General features: G+C 41.4%; 1 protein-coding gene across 1 annotated transcript in view; it reads right to left on the reverse strand.

The window, feature by feature from the left end:
- Window positions 1–807: 807 nt before the first annotated feature.
- The window catches only part of BCAS3 (breast carcinoma amplified sequence 3), a 110,507-nt gene continuing 88,597 nt past the window's right edge, over window positions 808–22,717 (reverse strand). Inside the window, exons 13-14 of the mRNA XM_010137607.1 lie at window positions 11,671–11,804; window positions 808–1,080 (exon numbers count right to left, since the gene is read on the reverse strand). Of these exons, the coding sequence (XP_010135909.1) occupies window positions 808–1,080; window positions 11,671–11,804 (407 nt within the window). The remainder of the gene's footprint in view (window positions 1,081–11,670; window positions 11,805–22,717) is intronic.

Below are 22,717 nucleotides of genomic sequence, written 5' to 3' on the forward strand. Positions count from 1 at the left end.
AAGAGCAGCAATAATATGACTAAAAACATTGCAAATATTTTACCAAATGGCTTATTTAAAACCAAGCTATTTTATCCTTTTTTCTAAGATTTTTTAAAGACACTTTTGCCGACTCCTCCATAAAACCTCCATGAATTTCTCATGGAAGATTTTCATGTGAAGGTTTGCAAGTTGCCAATGCACAGTTTTAGTACGTGTCCTGAAACAGCATTTACTGTGGATATCCGGATGTGCTTCATGATCATCACGGCCACTGAGAATTTTAAGTAACTGCATTTGAATATGGACCAGATTACTGACCACGTGCTAGACGGAAACAACACTTGAAACCTAAAGACGCCAAAACTTTCAGTTTAGATTGGACATTATTAACACATCTGTGATAACACGGATTACTGAAGGAAGCTGCAAAACTAGAACTGTCTTTCTCAAGTACTTATACCTTGGGTCATCGCTGTAGTGTCTGCACACACGACATATGTTTGCACAATACCTTATTTATGAAATTCATTTTGGTTGAGTACAAACTCAAATAGGCAAATAGAATGAACCAAATAAATTATTGCAATCTCCAGTAAACTCAACATTCCTGTTGTTCAGCTGTTAGCAAATACTACTAAAACATGAAGCTGGAAGACTGTGAAGGTCTTTAGGCCGGCATCTCCAAAGGTATTTAGGAACCAAATCTTTTTGAGTCAGGCAGCTACAGAGTAGTACTGAAACCTCTCGGAGGGCACAGGCACTAATGACTCCAGTGGAAAGGTCTCCTGAAAATGTAAGGGGGAGGAAAAGAAGAAAAAAAAAGTGTTATTTACCATGGAGTGGTGAGCCAGATGGGCTGCTTGACAGGCCTGGAACAGGGCTACAGCGTCCTCCTTGCTTAGACGTCAGCTCTTGCTCGATCTCTTCCAACCCTGCACTCTTTTGGAATCGGCTCATGCGGTTTACCACCCGGGGTGACATGTGTGTTCGGACACAGGGCTGGCCGCCGTAAGGATTGATAGGAAAAACGTGGGAAGTGCCTCGAAGCGTGCTGACCACAACCCAACGGCAGTCATGGCTGAAGGAGATATCCTGCACCTAGAACACAGAGACAGGAACACAGTCACCAGCATACAGTTACCTACTAAAGGAAACAGACTATTGAGTCTTAACCAAGCACAGATCTTAATTGGAAAAGGGAATTAAAAAGTTTAGGCAGTAACTTGAATTTGTGTGAATACACTGATGAGCTTGTATTCAGTATATATTATAAACTGCAGCATAACACCCAGCTCTAAATTTTGTGTACTTTTCAAAATATTCTGAGAATTTTCTTTTCAGCAAGCCTGAACTTACGAAAACAAACTACGCTGCAAAGTACTACAGAAAGCCACAAGAGCTCAGTGTAATTTTCAAATAGCATTTAGTTCTAAAAAGAGTTGGGAAATAATTTCAATTACATGTTTTGTTATTTGCTTGTTTACTTTAATTTTTAGAGATTACCCGAAAACGGGAAAAGGAAGGGATGAGAAGTAGAGAGAGATCTCGCCGCTGGGTCCGATTTGACGAATACTGGCACTTGATTCTGTGGTTTGTATCAACAGAAACACCATGTCCAACATAACTTAAAATCAACGGCCAGGGTTTTCAAAAGCTGTTGGCACTGGTCTCTAACGCTGCTACCATCAGTGTGTGCGTCAGTGGAACTGCCATTCGTCCAGGTACCCCTGGACCTACCCACTTTTCTGGATTTAAAATTTTGTCAAGAAGGAAATCAACAACTTTGGCCATTTTTCTATATAAACCCACTCCATTTTACACAAAACGATCTTTATTGAAGTCCCAGGGAAGACTCCAGCTCGATTTCTTCTTATGCATACCAGTACTGATCCACCACTTGAGAGACAACTCTTATTTTTAGCTTACAATGGTCGGTCTTGAAGCAACTATAAAAACACAGTCTAAATATTTTCTAGCAGAGTTACTCCTTGCATAGATGTCAGATATGAAGTCCAGAAGGATTTAATTCTCTTTTAAGTGTGCTTTACACAACGCTTTGATGGAAAGCAAATTCTTGTTCCTGAAGGAATGCTTTCAAAGAGAGATTAAAGTTTGTTTCCAGCCCCGTACTGGCAGACGACTCAAGAAAACAAGTAGTCTAGGTTAAAATGATTTATCATAGGAGGAAAAATCCTAAAACAATTCTTCCAAAAATGTTTTTAAAGGTAAAAGCTGACTAAAAAGCGCCACCTACACAAGTGGGATTTGACACGGCAAACAAACATATAGACAAAGGATTAGTTTTCATTATATTATTAAACAGCATAAACTAAATAGAATTCTTTAAGATTTCACTGAAGCCAGTTTTACAATACACTAGGTACTCAAATTGGAGTAAACACTGATAAAATCTTGACAAATATTCCAGAAATGCACTCCAGCTATTGCAGACAAAAGCAGCAAGTATTCATCAAAGTGCAAGTTTCCAACTGAGCCCTGAAGCCTTTGAGATAAAAAAAAGGGTTTAAGTCTTGTGACTTGTGACAAGATATTTGGCTGACAGACTGTCACGACACAAAATGCTTCATCAACATTACATAGATAAACTCAAAACCGGCGCAGCACACCTGCTCTTTTCAATGAGGGTGACATTCCCAAATGATCTGCTAACGATATAACTAAACAAGCTCCCCAAACCTGACAGGTTTGGCACTTTCGGTGATTCTGGTATTACTGACAGTCCCAGCACTTACTGCTCCTAGTTGGCCTACAAAGTGTTTCACCTTAATAGATTGCTCAAAAAGGATTAGAGACCTCACAGGGATTAACAAGAGCCAAAAAAAGAACCCCCAAAGCGCTGGAGCCAGAGAAAAACTATGGCCCCGAGACTAAACACTTGCTGTTTAAAGAGGCGATTTCTACCAGTCAAGATTAAACATACGACCCATATACAAATTGCCATTCCCAGCTCCAAACAAAGATCACCAATACAGTGGAACCATTAAGGCCGCTGGAAGACAATGCCAATCCTATCAAAGGCCCTGTTTTCTAATTTTAAATAAAATTAAGAATAGCCATGTTTGTCGTTAGGTCTGACCTCTCGGAACACAGCGCCGTTTTCCAAGTATTTGGTATCCATTTTAGATCCAGCTTTCAATTCCCTTCCTGATCTCTAAAACCATCTGTCTGTCCCAGCCTCAAGAAAACAGCTTTTCTCATCCTTACTCTTTGCTGTTCTGCTCACTCTATACCTCCAGCACAAGGTTTTTTCTGCCTTGCACAAGTTTTTTCTGTCCTTTTCTGTATTTACAGGACAGATTCAGGCTGCCTGTGCCTCCTCAATCCCTCCCCTCCTGCACTTCAATGGGTTTCACAGCCAAACTCTTTAAATCACTGCTTTCACTCACGTCTACCACAGAGCCTCCCTTATCTAATGTTATTTGGTACAGCATTTTTAGAGGACATTTCTGTGAGACGACAGAGAAAAAGGGAAATTGTATCTCACTGACCTGCATAACAGGAATGTCTGTGTTTCTATGTTAATACTCAGTTTCCAGTACTCATCCTTAGGATGATGTTGTTCTAAAAACACATACGACAGCCCTGGCACGTGACAACACAGAAACCGGGATGACTACAGGATGCTTTTTCTCAATGTAAACATTACACAGAAAATAGTATTCCTGATCTTCAGGAAGAAAGTCTGGAACAACGTAATGCAAAATGTTTTCTTTAAAATAATGATCACAAACACTCGCTGCAGTTCCAGAGTGGGTATCATGGTCATGGCTCCTTAAAATACAGCTGAAACCACAGCGGCAGAGAACAAACAGGTTTTTAAGACTCAGTAATAACAAGCAAAAAAACGTGTTGACAGATGAGCATGAAATGAATTAAGATTTATAGGAATACAGCCATGAAACCCCACTGAGCAGCGACAAAAAGGATTTTGGAAACTACCATTACACATGCAGCAATCCCACCTATCCCCTACCAGTCTCAAAAACGGCCTCACTTGTCTTTCACAGATGAATGATGAGTAGCAGCACCACAGGCCATTCAAGGAGGTCATTCAGAGAGTATTTCTAATTTTATACAAGGGCATAATTAAATGCGTTCATAACAGAACGGCACAAATCCATCTGAGCAACGCAAAGGAGTCCGTAACTTCCCAGCAGACGTGGCAGAAAGCAGTGGCCCCGGCTGAAAGGAGAATGCTCATCACAGCAGTCTCAGAAACAACTTCAAAAATCAGCTGAGTCCATGAAAAAAATAAATATAAATTATCACATCAGACTCGCTGTTCACCACCGCGCCGTTACTGTACATTACACAGAGTTCTTGACTGCTTATAGTATAAACAAACTGCACAGTGGCCCATTAGTGGTTTTCAAGTTTATGCTAAGCGTTGCAATTTATTGCTGTCCTTTAGGTTAATGTACTATTATTTCATGTATTTATAATATATTTCTGGATTTGTTGTTAATTATGATGTAATGTTTAGATACCAAAGATCAATCAAGACCCCACAGTGTTTACAGCTATATGTTAATAAAGTACAAAGTACACTAGATCTCTCACGATGCAAAGTTTATTCTATAGCTCAAGGTCAACATCAGATTTAATACTCCTGTCTGTATTTCAAAATTTTATCTATCCTCTTCTGTCTGGGCCAGTAAAGGGAATTATAGACTTGAGATTTTTGTTTAACTTGGGAACCCTCAAGATATTTTAAACTGCAATACTAAACAGTTTTGAGGGAACATCAGTGCTTTCTCCAAGCTTTACTACCATTTCTTCCTCCCAGATTGTGAGCAGTTTGATGCCATAAGCTTCAAGACCCATTTCTTGCACATCCAAAAGCCTCAGTGAAAGCCCTGGATACTTCAAGGTCCTCGTTAGAAACCCTGAAGCCTTTTCTGGCCTGAAGGAATGCACTTACGACAACCGCAGAATGTTACGAGGCTAACAGCGCGCATCCTCCAGTTCGCCCCCGTCTGTACCCGGTATTCTGTCAGGCCTGTTCTCAGGAGGGCTGCAGAGATTCTGTCAGTATTTTCTAGACTATTCAGTTTGCTCCACGAATCCCAATCAGTACTTGCCAGACCCAAAAGGGGTTCTGGCTGCCCAGACATGCTGCACCTCTTGTACTACTCTTAGATTATTCTTTATCCCAACCCTTTCCATCAAAGCATTCAATTTAACAACTCTGTAACTTCTCAGTCTTACAATGTCTTCTCCTGTTTTCCAATTACTCTTCTCCTACGCCTCTTTTTAACACTACCCTATTTCCAACACTATGATGTGAATTCCTCCAGGAAACTGAATGCAAACGTAGCTGCCATGGTGAGAGCCTGACAAGAGTGAGCCAGTCGGGTAATTTAATATACAGAGTCCTACAAGGACATGTCATGTGTCAACAGCTTCTCTGAAGAGCAGCTTTCAAGACTGTACAGGTCAAAAAATTACTTCTGATAGTCTGAAAACCTGGAGGAAATCATCTGAACAGAAGGCTTCAAAGCTGACATAACTGCACTTACTTCACACAGTGGAAATCTGTGTTTTGCTATCATTCCTTCCTTATTCCCACAGCTTCTCCCAATTTAAACACCACATTAATTAGAACACATTCATAAAATAAATCTAGAAAGTAACTCACGCCATAACTGAAAGGAGACAAAAGAGAAGTACGGGCAGCACACAGAAAACTTATTTTAAAAGCAGTGATTAAAAGGGGATAGTCAGAGGAATGGCTGATTACACAAGCAATCCCCTGGGACAGGCAGTGACCTTGTTTACCACTGCTCCTGGGAGTGACTGACAGCCCGTGCCCAGCCTCTGCATTTCAGGGCTCCTACAAGTTAATGTTGTACTAACGCGCTGTGCACTGCAGTGTACACCACCACCCATCTCCTCAGACAGGGCTAGCACAGACCCTCCCCAGGCAAAGCCACTCCCGATGTGTGAGCGTAATGTAAGGGTCAGAAAACACGGCTCACAAGACTGAATCCTTTAGTTTCATAGTGATTACCAGAAACAACTACTAAAATGCATTTTGATCTTCCTAGGGCTCTTTTTTTCTCTAATGCCATTTTCCACTGTGGCAAGTTACACTGGGAACAACGTGTATATTTGCGTGCATTTCACTGCACTAAATTAAACTTCAGCGCCAAAGTGAAACAGCAAGAAAGCAGGACTAGTATTACTGCAGGAGGAACTTAACCCAGTGCCACAGAGAAAACATACCACTACTTGAAGGACGTGACTGAAGTATTTAATTATGCTCTGCAGGGAGATGGCAGAAATAAAAAAACAGTATCATTAAACAATGAGGAAGAGCAGCAGTACTGAGCAGGCAAGGGTCAACATCAATTACAAAACTGGTCTGTATTTCAATTTCTTTGGTTGAGAAAATTAAGGAAATGATGTAGCAACAAACACAAATGAAAAAATAATAAAATCATGAACTACACAATAAGATTTATCAGACCCACACAGACCCAACTCTGTCTCCCTGAGTTGTCAAAACCGATTTTGGTTTTGTATAGAAACAGCGGCACAATCTGGGCACAGCGAGACACTTGCGGAGGGTCCTTCAGCCTGAGTAGCTGCTCTCTATTAATAACTGAAATTGCAAATGCCTCTCTGCTTCGAGCTTGTCTCCTCAAGATAGTTAAGCAACTTCTAACAGCAGCAGTTTCTTACTGTCTGCTTTTGTGAAAGACTGATCAACTTCCCTAAATCAATCTCTATTACTTCAAGACTGTCCCCAGATTCTTTCCTAGAAATAAGAAAGTCTCTTTTCCAGCGACTGTTACAATAACTGCAACTACGTCAGGATGCCCAAAGACAGGAAGACATTTCTATTCACCGTGGAGGTTTACAGCAAATGTTTGTAAACTCTTCCAACGTTTTACTTCCTGGACAAGGTACGTGACACAACCTTGAACAGTCTCTGTGAAATCACGTCACACACACATTCATGCACTCCCTAGGAAAGCGTAAAATCGCACGTGTTCTGGGGCAGCCCGCGCTGGAATGTTTTTATCGGTCCCCCTGTTTACCTGTGCTGACTGCAGTCACTCAGAACAGCAGCTGGAGAAGCAGAGTAACGAAAGCCTGACAGAGTAAAAGATTACAGAGGACCCTGGCCACTGGCCCACCGATGCTATCGTTACGTTTATTTGTTCTAGGTTGAGATAATACTGTTTTCAGGGATATTTTTTTTCTGTTTACAATTTCAGATCAAAGAGACAGGATCATCAGGTGACAGTCTAACCTTCATCTGCAAGTGTATGAACTTCCTCAGTTCAGAACCTTCATTAAGAACCTTCCAAAATACTCTTGGATATAAGTGAGTGTAGTAAGCGTTGACATACAGTGAGAGATCTGTAGGACAAGAAAGTGTATCCTTAACCAAAATCTGCACCATTTGCACATTCTTCCCCTTTACGGCTGAATTGTACCGCCATGGATTCTGTGAGAGCTTCAGTTCTCTCTGGAGTGGATAAGTACAACCAGCGCTTGCAATGAACCTCCAAGATGTATCATCAAACATACTGGGTTGTGTTCTCTTAAGAAAAAGATAAAATTCTGAAGCATGTGGCACTTAAAGACTAAGGGATATTAATCCAATGTAACTGAAGCAGTAAATTCTGTCTGTGTTCGCAGAAAAGAACGTGGAATGTTGTGACCCAGGGACTCTCGTCACTCAAAGTATCTGAGCACTTCACATTCTTCCACGGCCATTGTCCTCACGATTTCCCTATGGGCCGGAGGTCCGCTTTCCATCTTAACCCATCTTCATCTGAGTCACGCAATAAAGTCGGTGGCTTTCTTAGAAGCGAGTGATCTTCGCACGCCTGGCTCAATGTTTTATTCAGCAGATAAAGCTTCTTCCCGTATTTGCGGCTCAAAGTCAGCAATACAACATGGATCTGCAGTAACAACACTTTAAAACTCACTAACACTCTGTTTCATTGCTCAAAGCATGCAGAAAGAGAAAAGGAAAACCGTGTTACGAAGAGTAGCTGTGACCAGCCAGGGAGAATACCATTACTTCGCCTTCACTCCGTATCCAGGGGAATGCAAGCTCAAAAGCCCTGCCTTACCAAGCACAGTACCTACATCCCCTGGGGCATCGTGAAGCCAACGCCAAGCAGACCAGCAGGGCAAGCAAGCCCTAAGAAGTAGATCACTAACAACTGACCTGGGAGATGGCTGGCAGATGCCTTTGGACACTGCTCCAGGGAAAAGTGACCAGCAGTTGTTTAGAAGTCACATATGATCATTTACTGAATATATACTGACTACCAGCACAACCTGCCATGAGCAACATTTCAGAGCAGAGAAAGCTCATCTTGTGGAGGAACTTGCAACAGCCTCATCCCTTTCTGCTCCATCCAGCAGATTTGTCACAGATAGATACGTACAGCTATCGGGACAGATTGCCAATGTAAAGATAACGTTCTGCATTAAAATCAATTTCCTTTTTCCCTTTATAAAAGTCAAAGTACAAAGCCTCTATTTTATCCCATCCATTAACGGTATGATTTCAGTGCCTCTGGCTGGCGGGAGCGGCCAAGTCATTGCAAATGCTTAGCACCAATTCTGCTTTGGCTAAGGACGAGATCCTGGTGTCCGTGAAAGGAGATAAAACCCCCATAGATCCCTCTCCAGCCAGTCTCTCTATCTCAGAAGTGGTCAGGAAAAGGTTGAAATAGCCTTTCGGACTAAAAATTTCACAGCCTCAAACCAGAATTTGTCTGGAATTTAGAAAAACTAATGCATGATGGAGCAAATGTTCTTCAGTTTTATGAAGTCAAAGTAACAACAGGGCTGATAAATCTGAGTCAGTGGAAAGATGTGGCTGACTTACGGGAAACTGCTTGACTGTGGTAAATTGATCAGAAAACATTATTAAATCACAACACTTGCTTCCTTTTCTTTAATATACATTAAACGTGCAACTTGATGCACTTAAGATGCTTCTGTACACAAATGACAGAGGGGTCTTCCTGTCACCTTCTCTTTAGGAGGCAGGTGGGGAATAACCAAGCTATTGCTCTGCCCTCCAAACCTACAGACAAGGTACAACAGAGCTGGGAATTCTGCAGCCCTGCAAAAGGGGATACTCCAGGGCTGATATTCTAAACGGGGTGAAATTACATTTCAAACGTTCGGTGATCCCACACAGAGGACTTCTGTGTGGCCAGCAGGTTAGACACAGCAGACAAGTACGTGAAACTTCTATAAACACTACCAACCTACCGGTTCGTTGTCCATGAGCTAAATGGTCTTATAATATCAGTAGTAAAGATTTGCAAGGAGACATGTATTGATCAAAAAGCAAGAAAAGAAAAATCATGTCTCAGGCTGTGAGAGGGATTCCCACACGCTTGCAAAATGCATAGTGAAGCACTATTGGCCAAAATCGCGTGGACAAAGCAGATGATTTCAGCATGGACATTAAAATACCACATATAACAAGGGCATAATGATGATGTTTAAACGATTTATAATGGGTACTAGCTAAACAAATTTTGACACTGATAATCACTCATGTCCATCAACACAAACTAGAACTTTTTATAGCTCCAGTACAGAAGGTGACCTTTAAGACCATTGGCCTTGATTCACAGTTTGCTTTAAACCAGAGGGGAAAAAAAAGAAAAAGAAAGTCTGGTTTCAAATGTATAAATACTATTTCTAACCAAGAAAGGAGGTACACAGACTTCCAGAGTGTGTCTCAAAATATCTGCAATAGGAATTTTAAATTGAACAGTCTCCAAAATTCTTGTCTAATGCTACTCGTACACAAAATTTACGGAACAAAAGAATAGCACCACACACTACTCTCCCTAAACAACTCCAAGTACTGTTATTCCCCAAGAAAAACCATCTATCATATTATGAGAATATTTTAAATGATAGATGTGTATTGAGAATCACAGGTACCAATGCGATATTGTTGCTGGATAGTTTAATTATCAGGGGAGTTGTGAAATCCACCAGCACGCCTCAGAGCGGTTAGAATTCTCTCTCTCTTCTGCCATTCCAAAAGCTATACTGTTCACATCCCCAATGGAAACTATGTGGCGAACTAGGAAAAAACTTTACTATGTTGATTCTGTGCATTTTAATGCAATGCCTTCACAGAGATGCTAATACTAGATCCAAAAAAAGTGCATCAGTAAAGGTTTATTCTCTAAAACATGTTATGGTTGGTTTCTAATGTATGCCTCAAAAACAAATTTATCAGCTGTAAAAAACAGAAGAACGTCTTTGTTCCTAGTGACTGGACTCCTATATCTTGGCTTTCACTATTGATTATAGGATATTTCCCATTTTTTGTGTGAAAGTAGAACAAAAATAACTCTAAACACTTACAGTGCATGCTCAAATAGATGACAGAATATATGTATTTATACACACAAAGCTCAATGCTTTTTATATTATTTCTAAAAACTACTTGTAAATACTATACATATTATTCCATATGGACAGTTTTTCTTAATTTCCACTCACTTTCCAGACTGGTTATTCCTTCTTATAGTAAACCATTGCCTATAATAGTAATTACACTTTTCCAGAACAGTAGCAGCAAAGATTTGGAATATTTAAACTACCAGTCATTTAAATTCATAGAGACTGAAACATTATCAACAACTACTACATTAAATAAAGCTTTCAGATTCTACTTGTTACAAAGGCACGGCAAAAAACTTAAGGGAAACTGAACAACTCAAAGGGGAAAAAAAAAAGAAAAAAAGAGGTTTGAAGGAGCTGTAACGAGGGTACCACAATAATCCAGGCTTCCAGTGCCAGGGTCATAATCACAGCGCCCGAGGCTTCTCTCTGTCACACTAGTTTACATCTGCCAAACTGTCACAAGTCTGTGCTTTCAGTGTGTAATTGCATCAGCAAGTGCAATACTCGTTTCTTACCCTGTGGTGACATTTGGATTTATGTATTTAAAACAGGTTCTTCAACAGTTACTCAGTGCTGCAAAGGTGAGGCTCTCCCGGTGCCTGCAAGCACTGCAGTGAAGGAGTCGAGCGGAGCACGCTGCACTGCTGCTGCCCGTGTCGCTGGCAGGAGTCATCCTTCTCTCTTTTTTCCACTTTAGCAGCGAGTAAGTTTATTGAGCATTTTTAAAACAGAACTTCAGCCTTTTCCACCCTATGCTAATAACCTAATTCAGCCTTCCATCTTTGAGCAGGTTTCTTCTGCTTGGTAAGTTACAGCTGCATCACTACAGTCTCCCATCGGTTGTCCCACTCTGCTAAAGCGTAGATAAAAGTTAATCACAGCCTTTTGGTTAACTCCTCCTTTCGACTCTCACATTGTCTGCCTTTGGCTTTTACCACCACAGTCAAGCAAACCCTGACAGTTGCTTCACGGGCACTAGACAAATGTTTAACATGTTACACGAGAAAAGGTTAAGTACAAACACAGCGAATAATCTGGGCTCTTTGGAGGTAGTGTCATATCTGAATAAATCCGACAGCACCTCATTGTAAAGGGCAAGAATTTATTATTGCCCAGGTTAAACGCTGTGCTCTTATCCTTTCTGTGGCTGGAACAGAAGAAAGGCTCTTTGTGTGCTGAAACAAACATTAAAGTGCCAACATACACAAAATGTATAAGGTGTCTGGGGATTATTCTTCAGCAAATAGTTTAACTTACTTTGGCTTCAGTCTCTCCCCTGTGAAGTGTATACAAATGATGGACGGCACTTTGTGATGATGACCAAGGATGTGTCAGAATTTGAAAAACATGGAAATCATGGCCTAATGTGTCAGTAGTGACCAGCAACATCCCTGGGTAAAAAAAAGAAAAAGAAAAAAGAAACACAAAAGCACATGAGATTAATCACTGCAAAAGAAGAGGCTTAAGAACGTCTATCGCAAAAAGCTACTGTGGGTTACATTACGTTTTCTGAAAACAAAAGGAAACAGTTGCAGAAAATCAGTGAATTGAAAGGGATTCACTTCATTAAAATTAAAACTTCACGTGAAATCATATTAACAATTATTACTACTAAGCATCACTATACAAATCTATAAAAGCCAACTGAAAAACCTGGCAATAAATATTCTAACTAAAGTTGAGAACTTGTGTGACGAATAAGAAGCACTGAAGTGATTAATGTTAGAATGAAACCCCAAAATGCTCTTCACTGGGAAAGAACCAATATAAAAAAGATGGATGTTTCCACAGTAATAATTTTCAGAAGAGGAGACATTATCAAAACCCAGCCAAAACAACCCATACCAAAAACAATCCTGCAGAAGCATCTTTCTCATAAATGTGTATGAAGGACACTGATTTATGGCTTGAAAGACAGCAAATCAGAGTTGAGAGCTTTCAAGTGAGGTATTAAATTAGGTACTAACTTCACTGAAAACAGGTCACTGGGAGGTGTACGAAATCATTAAATTAGAAGATCAGCAGAACCACAGTAACTTACACATGCCATTTACGTATTTCTCCCGCTCGGTGTCAGACCATAACCCAGTTTTGAAGCATTCGCGAATGTATTTGAAGTCAGTTTGCCATACAGGTTTAAGTTTGTCCATATAAGGAAAGGATGGCATCAGGGCAGAACTTAGGACTACAGTAAACAAACTTCAGATGCATTTTTCTGTATAAAAATGCCCATATTACCGCATTTATTAGTGAAATTCAAGCAGTTATCACCAAAGCAACCCTCCACCGTTTCATTAACGCCCAGTACAAAGCCATACCAGCAGTTTAACAGCTACACTGAAGTGCCTTCTACGTAATTTTCAAGGTACCCAGCTATTACAGAAAATCAGGCATTTCCTCGTAGCTCTGTTGTGTTGATTCTCCACACAAAGTGCGATGGAAAACTTTAATTCTTCGGGAAGAGAACTTCGGTCTCCACATTTTACATGACACCCAGTCAAAGGATAAATGATTATCTTATTTCTGTCAGAAGCGTTCGCTTTCTCGGTTTATTTGCACATGGCTCCACAATTCACCCTCCCCTCTTCTGCTCCCCGCTGCTAGACAAACAGAGCACCAGTCTGAAAGCTCTTGCACGTTACCATTAAAGTCCCAGCATATGTCACTTCTAAAATTTCAGAGTTAAACTAGAAAAAAAATCCTCTTGTGTACCGAGCAGCTGAGAAACATTCTCTTAGTAAAGATTAAATGTAATTAACTTTTCTACTGAACCACAGTTACTACAACACTGGATCAGCATCCCGAGTGCTTTCCCTCCTGGCAGTCCTGGAATCTCCCTTCCCTTCCCTTCAGCCCAAATAGAGCAATTTCAGCAGCCAAAGGTTCCACCTTCTGGCCCAGCATCACTCTCCAGTGCTTTCTCCTTCTCCTCCTCAGCCAAAGGAGGCTTGTGAGTACATGTTTTGGCTGGCGGGAGGGACAACACAGTCCTGAAGCCTCCAAACAGGCTGATACCGCATCACCACAGACTTCGTGGGAGCACGAACAGGCACACGCCTCAGTTTCTCTTAACCATAACTCAGGAAAAAAGGATCTCGTGAAGGTAAATGATTACTTTCAAGACTGAGGCTCACCAGCAGTAAGGTACAAAAAGGGTGAGAAATCCAAATTGCACTTAGAGACAAAATTGCCTACAAGTTTCCTTCTCGGCTTGACCACTGAGCTGGCAGGGCTTGGCCAGCACACAAGGCCACCCACACCGCACACATCCACTTCCTCAAAATCACACAAAGGCAAAATCTTAAATCTGACCTCAGCAAGATTCCCTCCAGTAGACATACTTTTACTGTTACAGGCTGTTACTCCGACTGCGAGTGTTAGAAATGAAAGACGGTTTGTTATGGAGCTCAGAAATCCGTGAGTGCATTGGGGTATTATGTTTGGGCGGTAAGGCATGTGAGTTGAGGTTGGTCTGGATGTTAATGTTGGCTTAACTGGCAATTTCCTTGATTTGTAGTGACTGCGTTGATAGGAAATACTGCTAAAGTTGCTCAAGAGCAAGTCGGCCAAGTCTTTAGTGTGGGGTTATGCACACAATTTGCATTAATTCTGTTCTGAAACATCACAAAATACACTTCCCTTCTAGTGAAGTGTGCGGTCGTCACTGATATGCAGCATTTCCAGCAGAGAAACCTGGAAGCAAACTAGGCTGCCACTATATACTGGAGTGAGGATATTCCGAAAGATCCAATTCAGTGCAGCAAGGACGTATTTTCTGTACTCCCATGTTTGCCTCTCCTCACACTTTAGCTTTATACAGAAGTGGAGCGTGCTTTTGAGCTCCCTAATACCCCAGATGGAAAGAACCTCTAGAGAAGGTGGAAGAGTGAATGCATAAAGCTTCTCTCAACAGGGAACAGACGGCCTCAGCAAACCTAGATTTTTTTTTCTTCCCCCAAAGTGCTAGAAGTGTTTTATAAATACATATGCAGAGCTGAGTCGACCCAGAGATCTGAGCACAGCATTCTTCATGTGTATCCCATCACATGGCACAGTGCAATGAAGATCGTAAAAAAACCCTTCAAGGAGCCAAAAATCTGTCTGGAAGCTGGGAGACAGAAAGCTGCGTAATAACCACGAGCCAGTGAAAACACAGGAATTACCATACTGCCTTGTCCATCAAACCTGGCGGGTGTTTAGCTAACCGGTATCTCATTTCCAACACTGGCGAGAAATGCAGGTGTCTGCAGACGGCGCAGTAAACCCCACAGTATGCAGACGAGATATAATTTCGCTCCTCTCACACGGATTTTTCCCCCCAATCTGTAATCTCTGCTCACCCCAGCAGGGCATTGCTGGAGGGCAACGGGACCCCACGCCACGTGTGACACAGCTGTAAGCCCCGGTGTGACCAGTTTGTTCTGTTGATGACACACTGTGTGCAGGTCTGATGGGGTCCATGTGATGTACACGTAGCTCTTCATTCCGTGTAAATGAGTGGTGCTTTCAGGTTTTTTGTGCTTTGTGGGTTTTTGGGGGTTTTTTTCCCTGTTTTTTCTAACTTAAAGGAGGTCAGAGGTGAAAGATAATACCTCTGTGGGCAGAAAGGAATTGGCTTAAAAATAGAAAGATGGGTGGTATCTGACTGGGCAGTTCTGCGTGCTTAATCTAAACCCCCGCTGTCTGCCACTGCTGGGAATAAATGCATTTTATTAGACGAAAGCCAAGGGAAAACGGGCCCTTTGCTTATATTAGCGACTATTTTTCAGTAAGTTAAAGGAGGACCTCTCACACTCAACATTTGCATTTGAAATACAAATACAGACTCACAGAACTTGTATCAACACAGAGGTCCCAAGCACAATACCACAGATGTGAAAGAACGTGTATTTATAAAACAGCATTTTGAAAGATCTTACTTACTAGTGTTATTCAAACGATAAATCACTGATGTTTTACAACATTCGACTTGGGTTGTGGTGTGGTATTTTCCAGCTCTCATTACTTCTCACTGAAGAATCACAGTTTTCAATTATTACAGCTCAGCCATTTCACCTCTCTCTCCATCTCCCTGCAACACCCCAGCAGAAATCGCTAATCCCAGTCAAGAACCGTGGACTCGAGTCTCGGTCGTTACCTCACTTTCACTTTCAAGTGCAGGAAACTTCAACTCAGATTTATTTCTAAAAGACCTTGCGACAGTCTTCCCAGAAAGTTGTTTAGACAGAAATAGGGGTTAAAGCTGTCCTAAGTTCAGCCCAAAATGTTTTCTCTTATGATGTTCTTTATGCACGAATAATCATAGATTAAAAGTGAATAATTCTCAAGGATTTCCTGCTTATTTTTCAAACTGGCATTAATCCCTGTTTAACAGATAACATCTGAAACCAATTGAGAGTCTTGGATACACAGAACCCAGTGGAAATTTATGTGTAAAGCAGATATTGCTCAGTGTGTATCTCTCTGCAAAAACTCTGATTTTGCTTATCCATAATACACAGGGTGCAGCTAGGTTAAATTAATGACTGTTTTACTGTGCAGCTTTTCAAATCCACAGAGATGATTAAAATCCACTTTAGAAGGAACAGATACACTAGGTGGGGGAAAAAAATTACCAAAGCTTTGTTTTACCTGACAGATACATTGGCCTCAAATTTACAGCTTCCTACTTTTTGTGCATTCTGTTTGGGAAACAATAAGCTTCTCTCGGGACAGAAATGTTAAAAAATACAGAGAATATATGCATAAAAGGAAAAACTAGTGCAGATGTAGACCGCGGGTTAAGAGCTATTTATGCAGTATCAGAAGACTAAACCAGACTCTAGCCTGGCCATAAACTAAGCCCACGCCCTAAATGAGGTGCCAAGCCACAAAAAGCATTTGCGTCAACTGGGAATACAAGGAAAAGAAGGACTTCTAATTATAGGGCCTGGAAGCGGAAGCCCAGAGTGATTAGGAGTTTAGGCGCTGCTGTATGTTTATCTGGGAGCTTCCTCTCGCTCGCTCTCAGCCCGGGTTTGATAGATGAGGAGGGTTGGCCTAAAGGGTGGGATTGAAGTTGCTGATGGTACACAGAGTTCTCCACAATCCGAAGGAGACGGAGGCTGAATACTAAGGCTTCTGTGGCCTTGTAGGAACATAACTCTTTTCAACTAGGCGTCAGTTGGTTAGCCCAAACGGCAAAATTAGAGAGCAGCAAATCTCAGTTGGGTACTTGCTATAAAATCTAGGAAACCCGAGTAGCCTGAGCATCTCCACCACATCCTATTTATAACACCTACCTAATTGCATAGTTGTTTATTATATGCATACAAATGAGGTCCACGCAATTTCACCTTGGGTTTAAGTTTCATGAGTAACTGCACTTTAACTAATGCCATCTTGCAGAGCAGCAGAAAGCTTTTTCCGCCTTCCAAAACAATGTCATTCTGTAATTACACCCTGAACTCAACACGTTCAAGCTGTGTCGGATCTGTTTGGAAAACACCAACGGCACAAACGTCAGGAAAGCAGGCACACACCTCCATGGAGGAAACGTTTTCACAGCTAGACCTAAATTAGGAGCATAGCTCTTACACTCCCACGCACGCACCGCCAGACCGAGACCTGTACGGCCACTGCAGGAGCAGGCTGTCTACACAAACAGTGATCAAAACAAGACAAACTTCTCAGTTTTATTTCTCAAATATGAGCGCAGATGCCACACAGCGTTAATATTATGCCTTGCAGATTTTCAAACGACTGGACCAGAGAGCTCAGCAGAACCGCGCTGACCCGCAGTCGCTCCTGATTCAGTCCGCAGGCGTTTTGCTCTGTGCTCCTGCCTTCTGTGCTCTGCTTGTACAGATTTTGGTCCCACCACCGCTCTCATGCAAAGGCAGTCACGGACAATCTTGTTAAGATGTGACAAAGTTTATATGGTCCATGGTTTTATGAAACAGATGACCTGACCTAGGAACAGTAGCTTTATTCATACTCACGTAACTCCTTTTTCTGTGGCTGATGCTAGTCAAAATACAGCCAAATACTAGTGCTACTAAGCCCATGTGTATTTCCAAGTGTAACATACATGCCAGGTACAAAATTTGGTCAGAAAAAAAAAAACTTAACTAAACATGGAAAATCTGATTTTAACAAGAAAATTCTCCAAAATAAACACAAGTACATAAAGGTATCCAGAATATTTTAAAATAAATAGAAAAAATGTCCAGCAAGTCAAAAAGAAAGAGATTTTAATAATTACTTTGTGATCAAATCATTATCTGTGACTGTACTGTGGAGATCTCTATATGCTGTAACACCCTGAAGGACAAATATGTATTTAAACTGAATATATTACAAGTGTGCCCTCCTGCTTTTCACTATATTCAGCACTGTATTAAAACCTACACCTTAACCTGCAAATTTGACAATTTTTTTTATAACGTAGAATTTCTATAAAAGGGTGACCAAAATCATGAAAAGGTGACTGAAGAACCACCCTTTAATAAACCTTGGAATTTTCTGCAGCAGCGTAGAAAGCACCCATGGATAATGCTGCATTAGGATAACTGAACATTTTTAATGCCTAAAGAAACTCAGACCCTAGGATCTCCTTTCTGTTCGAAGCAAGGAGTAAAAGATTACTGAAACTGTTAGAAAAACCAGGGAAATGGCACACACCAAAAAAGACAGCAGGACCAAGATCTGCCTTCTCAAGGCCTCTTATCTCACCAAGACTTTCTGGTAGTAGTGAGAACAGCTCAGCAATGGTACACAGAAGGAAATCCAAAATCCGTCACCCACAGATGGCTCTGCCTGCAGCGAAAGGCAGGTGATGAAGCACAATGATTAATCACGCTTCTCCAGCAGTGCTGTATCTTATTTGCATGAAGACATCAAACTGGCGATAGAGAAACATCTCCTGTCTTCTCCCCCTCCTCAAAAGTCACATCTTCAGAAGGGGAAACAGGCTCTACTCAAACCTGGCGGCAGCTTCTGCCACGAACTAACTCCTGACTTGGGATAAATTTCATTGGAGATTAGAGGTTAAATGCATAGATGAGAAAAAATATGACCCTGCAAGTTTTCTAAGAAGTTAAGCAGCTATGGATGTAAGCTATTGACAATCATCTCTTTTGGTAATTTAAAAACAGGAGAATTAATGCACTGCAAATGCCTGTACAGGCCCTCCTTTAAATACATTTCTTTCACCCAGGGATACGCTGTATAGCACTGATTACAGGATTTCATATGCACTTCTCCGATTGAAGACTGCTCTGCTTCCAGGCTTAAACTCACAGAAAACAAAGCGTGATTTTATTTAAGACTGTTTTTAAACAATACTTCTCTAAACCATAGCTTTCTGAAATGTCATAGTTACTTCAAGAGTTTAAAGGATCAAGAATTTCCTAAAATTTCTCCAAACTTAGGCAAGTGTTTCTAGAAAATGAAAATCAGTTTCCTGCGGGGAGGCATTTAAGAAGAAAAAAAAAAGAACGTACACAAACGGAATTTAAGAGTACAGAAGAAAACAACCTTGAAATCACGTCATGAAAAGGGCATTCTCTCTGATGTCAGCCTGGCTAATCACACGGAGGAGACAATTTGTGTCATTCAAAGTGTACTCCGTGTTAAGTCAGACTAGATTTTCTTCTCTTCATGAAGACCTCTTACACTTTTGCTGCTACAAAATCCCTCTTCCTTCACAAACAAGTCACGAAGCAATGCAAGCAAGCTATAGATCACGAATTACCTCTCACCTTCTGGCCCAGCGTATGTGATAGAGAGACAAAATCTAACTGCAGTTCACTGAATTTGATGCCGTGACGTTAAATTTAATATATTTGTCTTCAAAGGCAATAAATGAAGTTGAAAAACAAAAGTCAAAATAGAGAAGAAATCAAAGAATCATTTTACCATTAAATAATTAATTCCAGCTCATTTTACTCTAGATGACATGTCCGAAAAGGTGACGTTCCAGAACGAGATTAACCTTGCAAATTTGAGAAGAAGTCGTGGTCCTTATAAAAGTCCTAGCACAGATGAGGCACTCGTTGCAGCCGTATCAGCACAGCGATAAAGTAGCCTATAAAGCACTTGTCACTGTACAAGGTACCTCCAAACCTTCCCTAACCTACAGGCATAATAGAAGACCGAGCACCATAATAAAATTCTGTAGGAAAACAGAAAGAAAAAACTTTCTGTTAATCTGTGAGGCGCCATCAATGTTTCCCAGCAATCAAATAAGGTATTTTTCTGCCCACTTGCTCTGATCAATGGGAAAAACTTCTGCAGAGACATTCCAATTTAAACCTCTTTAACTATTAACTCAAGGCCACCATCACATTTCAATATAAAACATTTAAATAATCAGAGGAGTTTCAGGTCCGTTAAAGGTGCAGTCAGGCATCCAAAGGGGTATACAGTTTAATCTGGTTTACTGCTGGTCCAACATTAATTTTCTCGTTATTAATGGATGGAAAAGCTCTTTTGTAGCCAAGGAAGCGTAATTATTTAAAATTTTAGATGTGTTGCACTTCACAGCTCTCAGCTGTTAAGCTGGCAGGAGTAACACTTCTGGAAAGTAGATCATTTATTTACTACATTTAAAAGAAAAAATCCAGATATTTACAAAACAGCACCTTTTTTTTAGCTGTTTACTAATTGAGTATCTTATTTGAAAAGTTTCTCTCTGACATTAAAATTACCATAATTAAACATCAACAAAATCAAAGTACTAAAGTGAATTCAAAGTGTCATTTACTGGTTTCAGCAAAGGATTAAGTATCTGATGTAATATTTTTCTGGCACCGAGTCACTGCGCAACCTCGAGTGAGTGACAGCTTCTCAATCCTGCAGTTTTCCTAAAATGAGCTTTCAATCCCTCAAAAGGGATTGAAACGCACCCCTCTTTATCATCTGCTCTCTTCTAGTAAGCTGGACAGAAGTCGCGCCCATCGCCCCGAGTCCTGCTCGCTGTGTTCCGTACAGTTTGCAGACCTCTCCCCTGTCCCCTCTCCCTCGCCCTGCTGGAGTTATGCCACCATTCATTCAGTCAGCTTGAAAAGCCTCCCACTTCTTCCCAGAGAACTCCTTTCTTCCTCCCTCAACCTACTTCTCCAGACTATTTCTTACCTTTTCTTAACTCCGTAAGCATTGAGTCTTACATCCCGTACCTCTCCTGCCTTGTGCAGAACCTGCCTTGGTCCAGGAGCACATCCTGCTCTGAACGTGCAAGGTAGCTGTACGAATTTACACTTCTCTACCCAACAGATGTGAGTAACGTGTATTACATGTATAAGAACTGACCTCCCCCATCCCTGCCGTTTAAAAGTTGGTGCTACTGCCAAATTGAAGGTGTACGTAGCTACAGTAATATTTTACTTAATTATTGTATTTTCAGTGTGTTTTAAGAGCTTGTACTGAAAAACACTGCATCTGTTGCTCCTTCTACAACGGTAAGCAGCCACTATGGACTCCTGTAGCTGGCGAACACTTCTATGGCTACATTTAAGACATGTAGAGAAAAGCTGTTACCGAAAAACGCTGTCCCAAGAGAAGACCACCGCTAAGCTTTTGTAACAAAATGTCCTTTTCAGAGGCTGTAAGTCTAGTTACTTGCCTTAAATTGGCAATTGAAGCACAACTTCTAGAAAAATTTAAATACAGGATAATCCTCCTCTTTCCTGGCTACCCACAGCCACCTACTGGAGTTTCTGTAGATATAGTTCTTAGCAATGAAGATTTCCCTCCCCAGCCTGAGAAAGAAGATGGTAATGGATAAGATGGAAACACACTTCAAAGAGAAGTGCAACCTTCCACTCTTAACCCAACTCCCAAAGCAAATACAAGTAATAAACACTTTTGTACATAAGCTACCGGTAACAAGGAATACGAGCAAAGAAGTGACAGTCCTGCTGCTCCTCAGCAGTGCCTAACATGCAGTCCCAGTCCAGATCGGCTGGTCCCAGCTCAACAGCAAAACTGAACGCCTGAAACTGGGAGGTCCTCCAGTCCTGTAATAAGTTACTGGCCTGTACTATTACAGTTACTATGCAACCATGACTTTTTGAAGGAATTCATGTCAAAGGCTGTGCCAAATGCCCCACAGAAGAGAGAAAGGAGGAGGCACGTGCATGTGAGCGCAGCCTGCTCTAACCACAGTGCCCAGAGCGCCTGCACTACCTCCTCTCAACACCTGCAGGACAGACCTTGGAAAGCCCCTATGGAGAACAGGACATTACGGCCAGCCCAGATTCTGCACTGGTCTCACAGGTGAAGAAGAGGAATTGAGACCTAAGTGTCCCAGTTCTGCTTGCCTCAGTAGCTCAGCTGAACTGCCAAAATTATTCACTGCCCTGGTCGGCATAATTTGAGGCTTCTATAGGAAGCGGAACTACAGAGGAAGAGAAGCACTGCAGTTCTCACTGAAGATGGACAGAACAGTCACAGATGTTCTAGCATCCTCCAAAATCCAACTCAATATTCAAATACTGACACTCATAGACTTAGCGGACATTATTTAAAATTTACGGCTGATTTCTCTAAGCTTTACTTCATCTATAAATTGTGAAAATTACATATATATGTGTTTTCACGTTCCACTTACGCGCACACACGTACCCTTAAAACCCTGTGACTTGTCTGGCTTACACAGTTCAGCATACAGTTTATAGTTTATCTGCAGCCAAGTTTAGCCCGGTTCTGTTTCTCAGGGTAAGCCAGAAGTTGTTCTTTCCGTGGGTAAGACTATCCCAATTCAACAGCACAGAACAACACATAAAATCAGAGGAAGTACGGTCGTGTGATTAGTTACCACAGTGGAGAGCCAGCATCCCTCTCACTGATCGTAAGAAATGATGCCGGCTTTAACAACAAAAATTAACCGTCTCCAATGTCTATACGGGTGAGCAGCAAGGGTCTCAGCAACCTGGCAGAGACACAGCGTGCTGCCCGGAAAAACGCTGCCAGAGTTCAGCTGGAGGCGGGGGATTTCACTTCAGACACCGAGGTTATTCACCCTAACACCCACTTACAGGACTGCTACATGCATCCAGCAGCCAGAAAGCGTGCACATTTCTCAGTTCTATAAAGCACATTCTCTTCTTGCCTGTCCGCCACTGACTCCATCACAATCCTGACTGAGACAACTTATGCCACCGATACGGACACACTAACTGCAACAGGCAACAGATGGCATTTCTACCCAATTCACAGAGGAAATTCTCCTTCTGCAGCATATGCCAATGCAAAATACAAGGCTGGAACATCCCTTCTGTGGTATGAAGCCGATACTGTTAAAAAAAAAAAAAGGCAGCTCCTG

Source organism: Buceros rhinoceros, unplaced genomic scaffold (assembly GCF_000710305.1).
Source record: "Buceros rhinoceros silvestris isolate BGI_N320 unplaced genomic scaffold, ASM71030v1 scaffold15266, whole genome shotgun sequence".
Lineage (NCBI taxonomy): Eukaryota > Metazoa > Chordata > Aves > Bucerotiformes > Bucerotidae > Buceros > Buceros rhinoceros.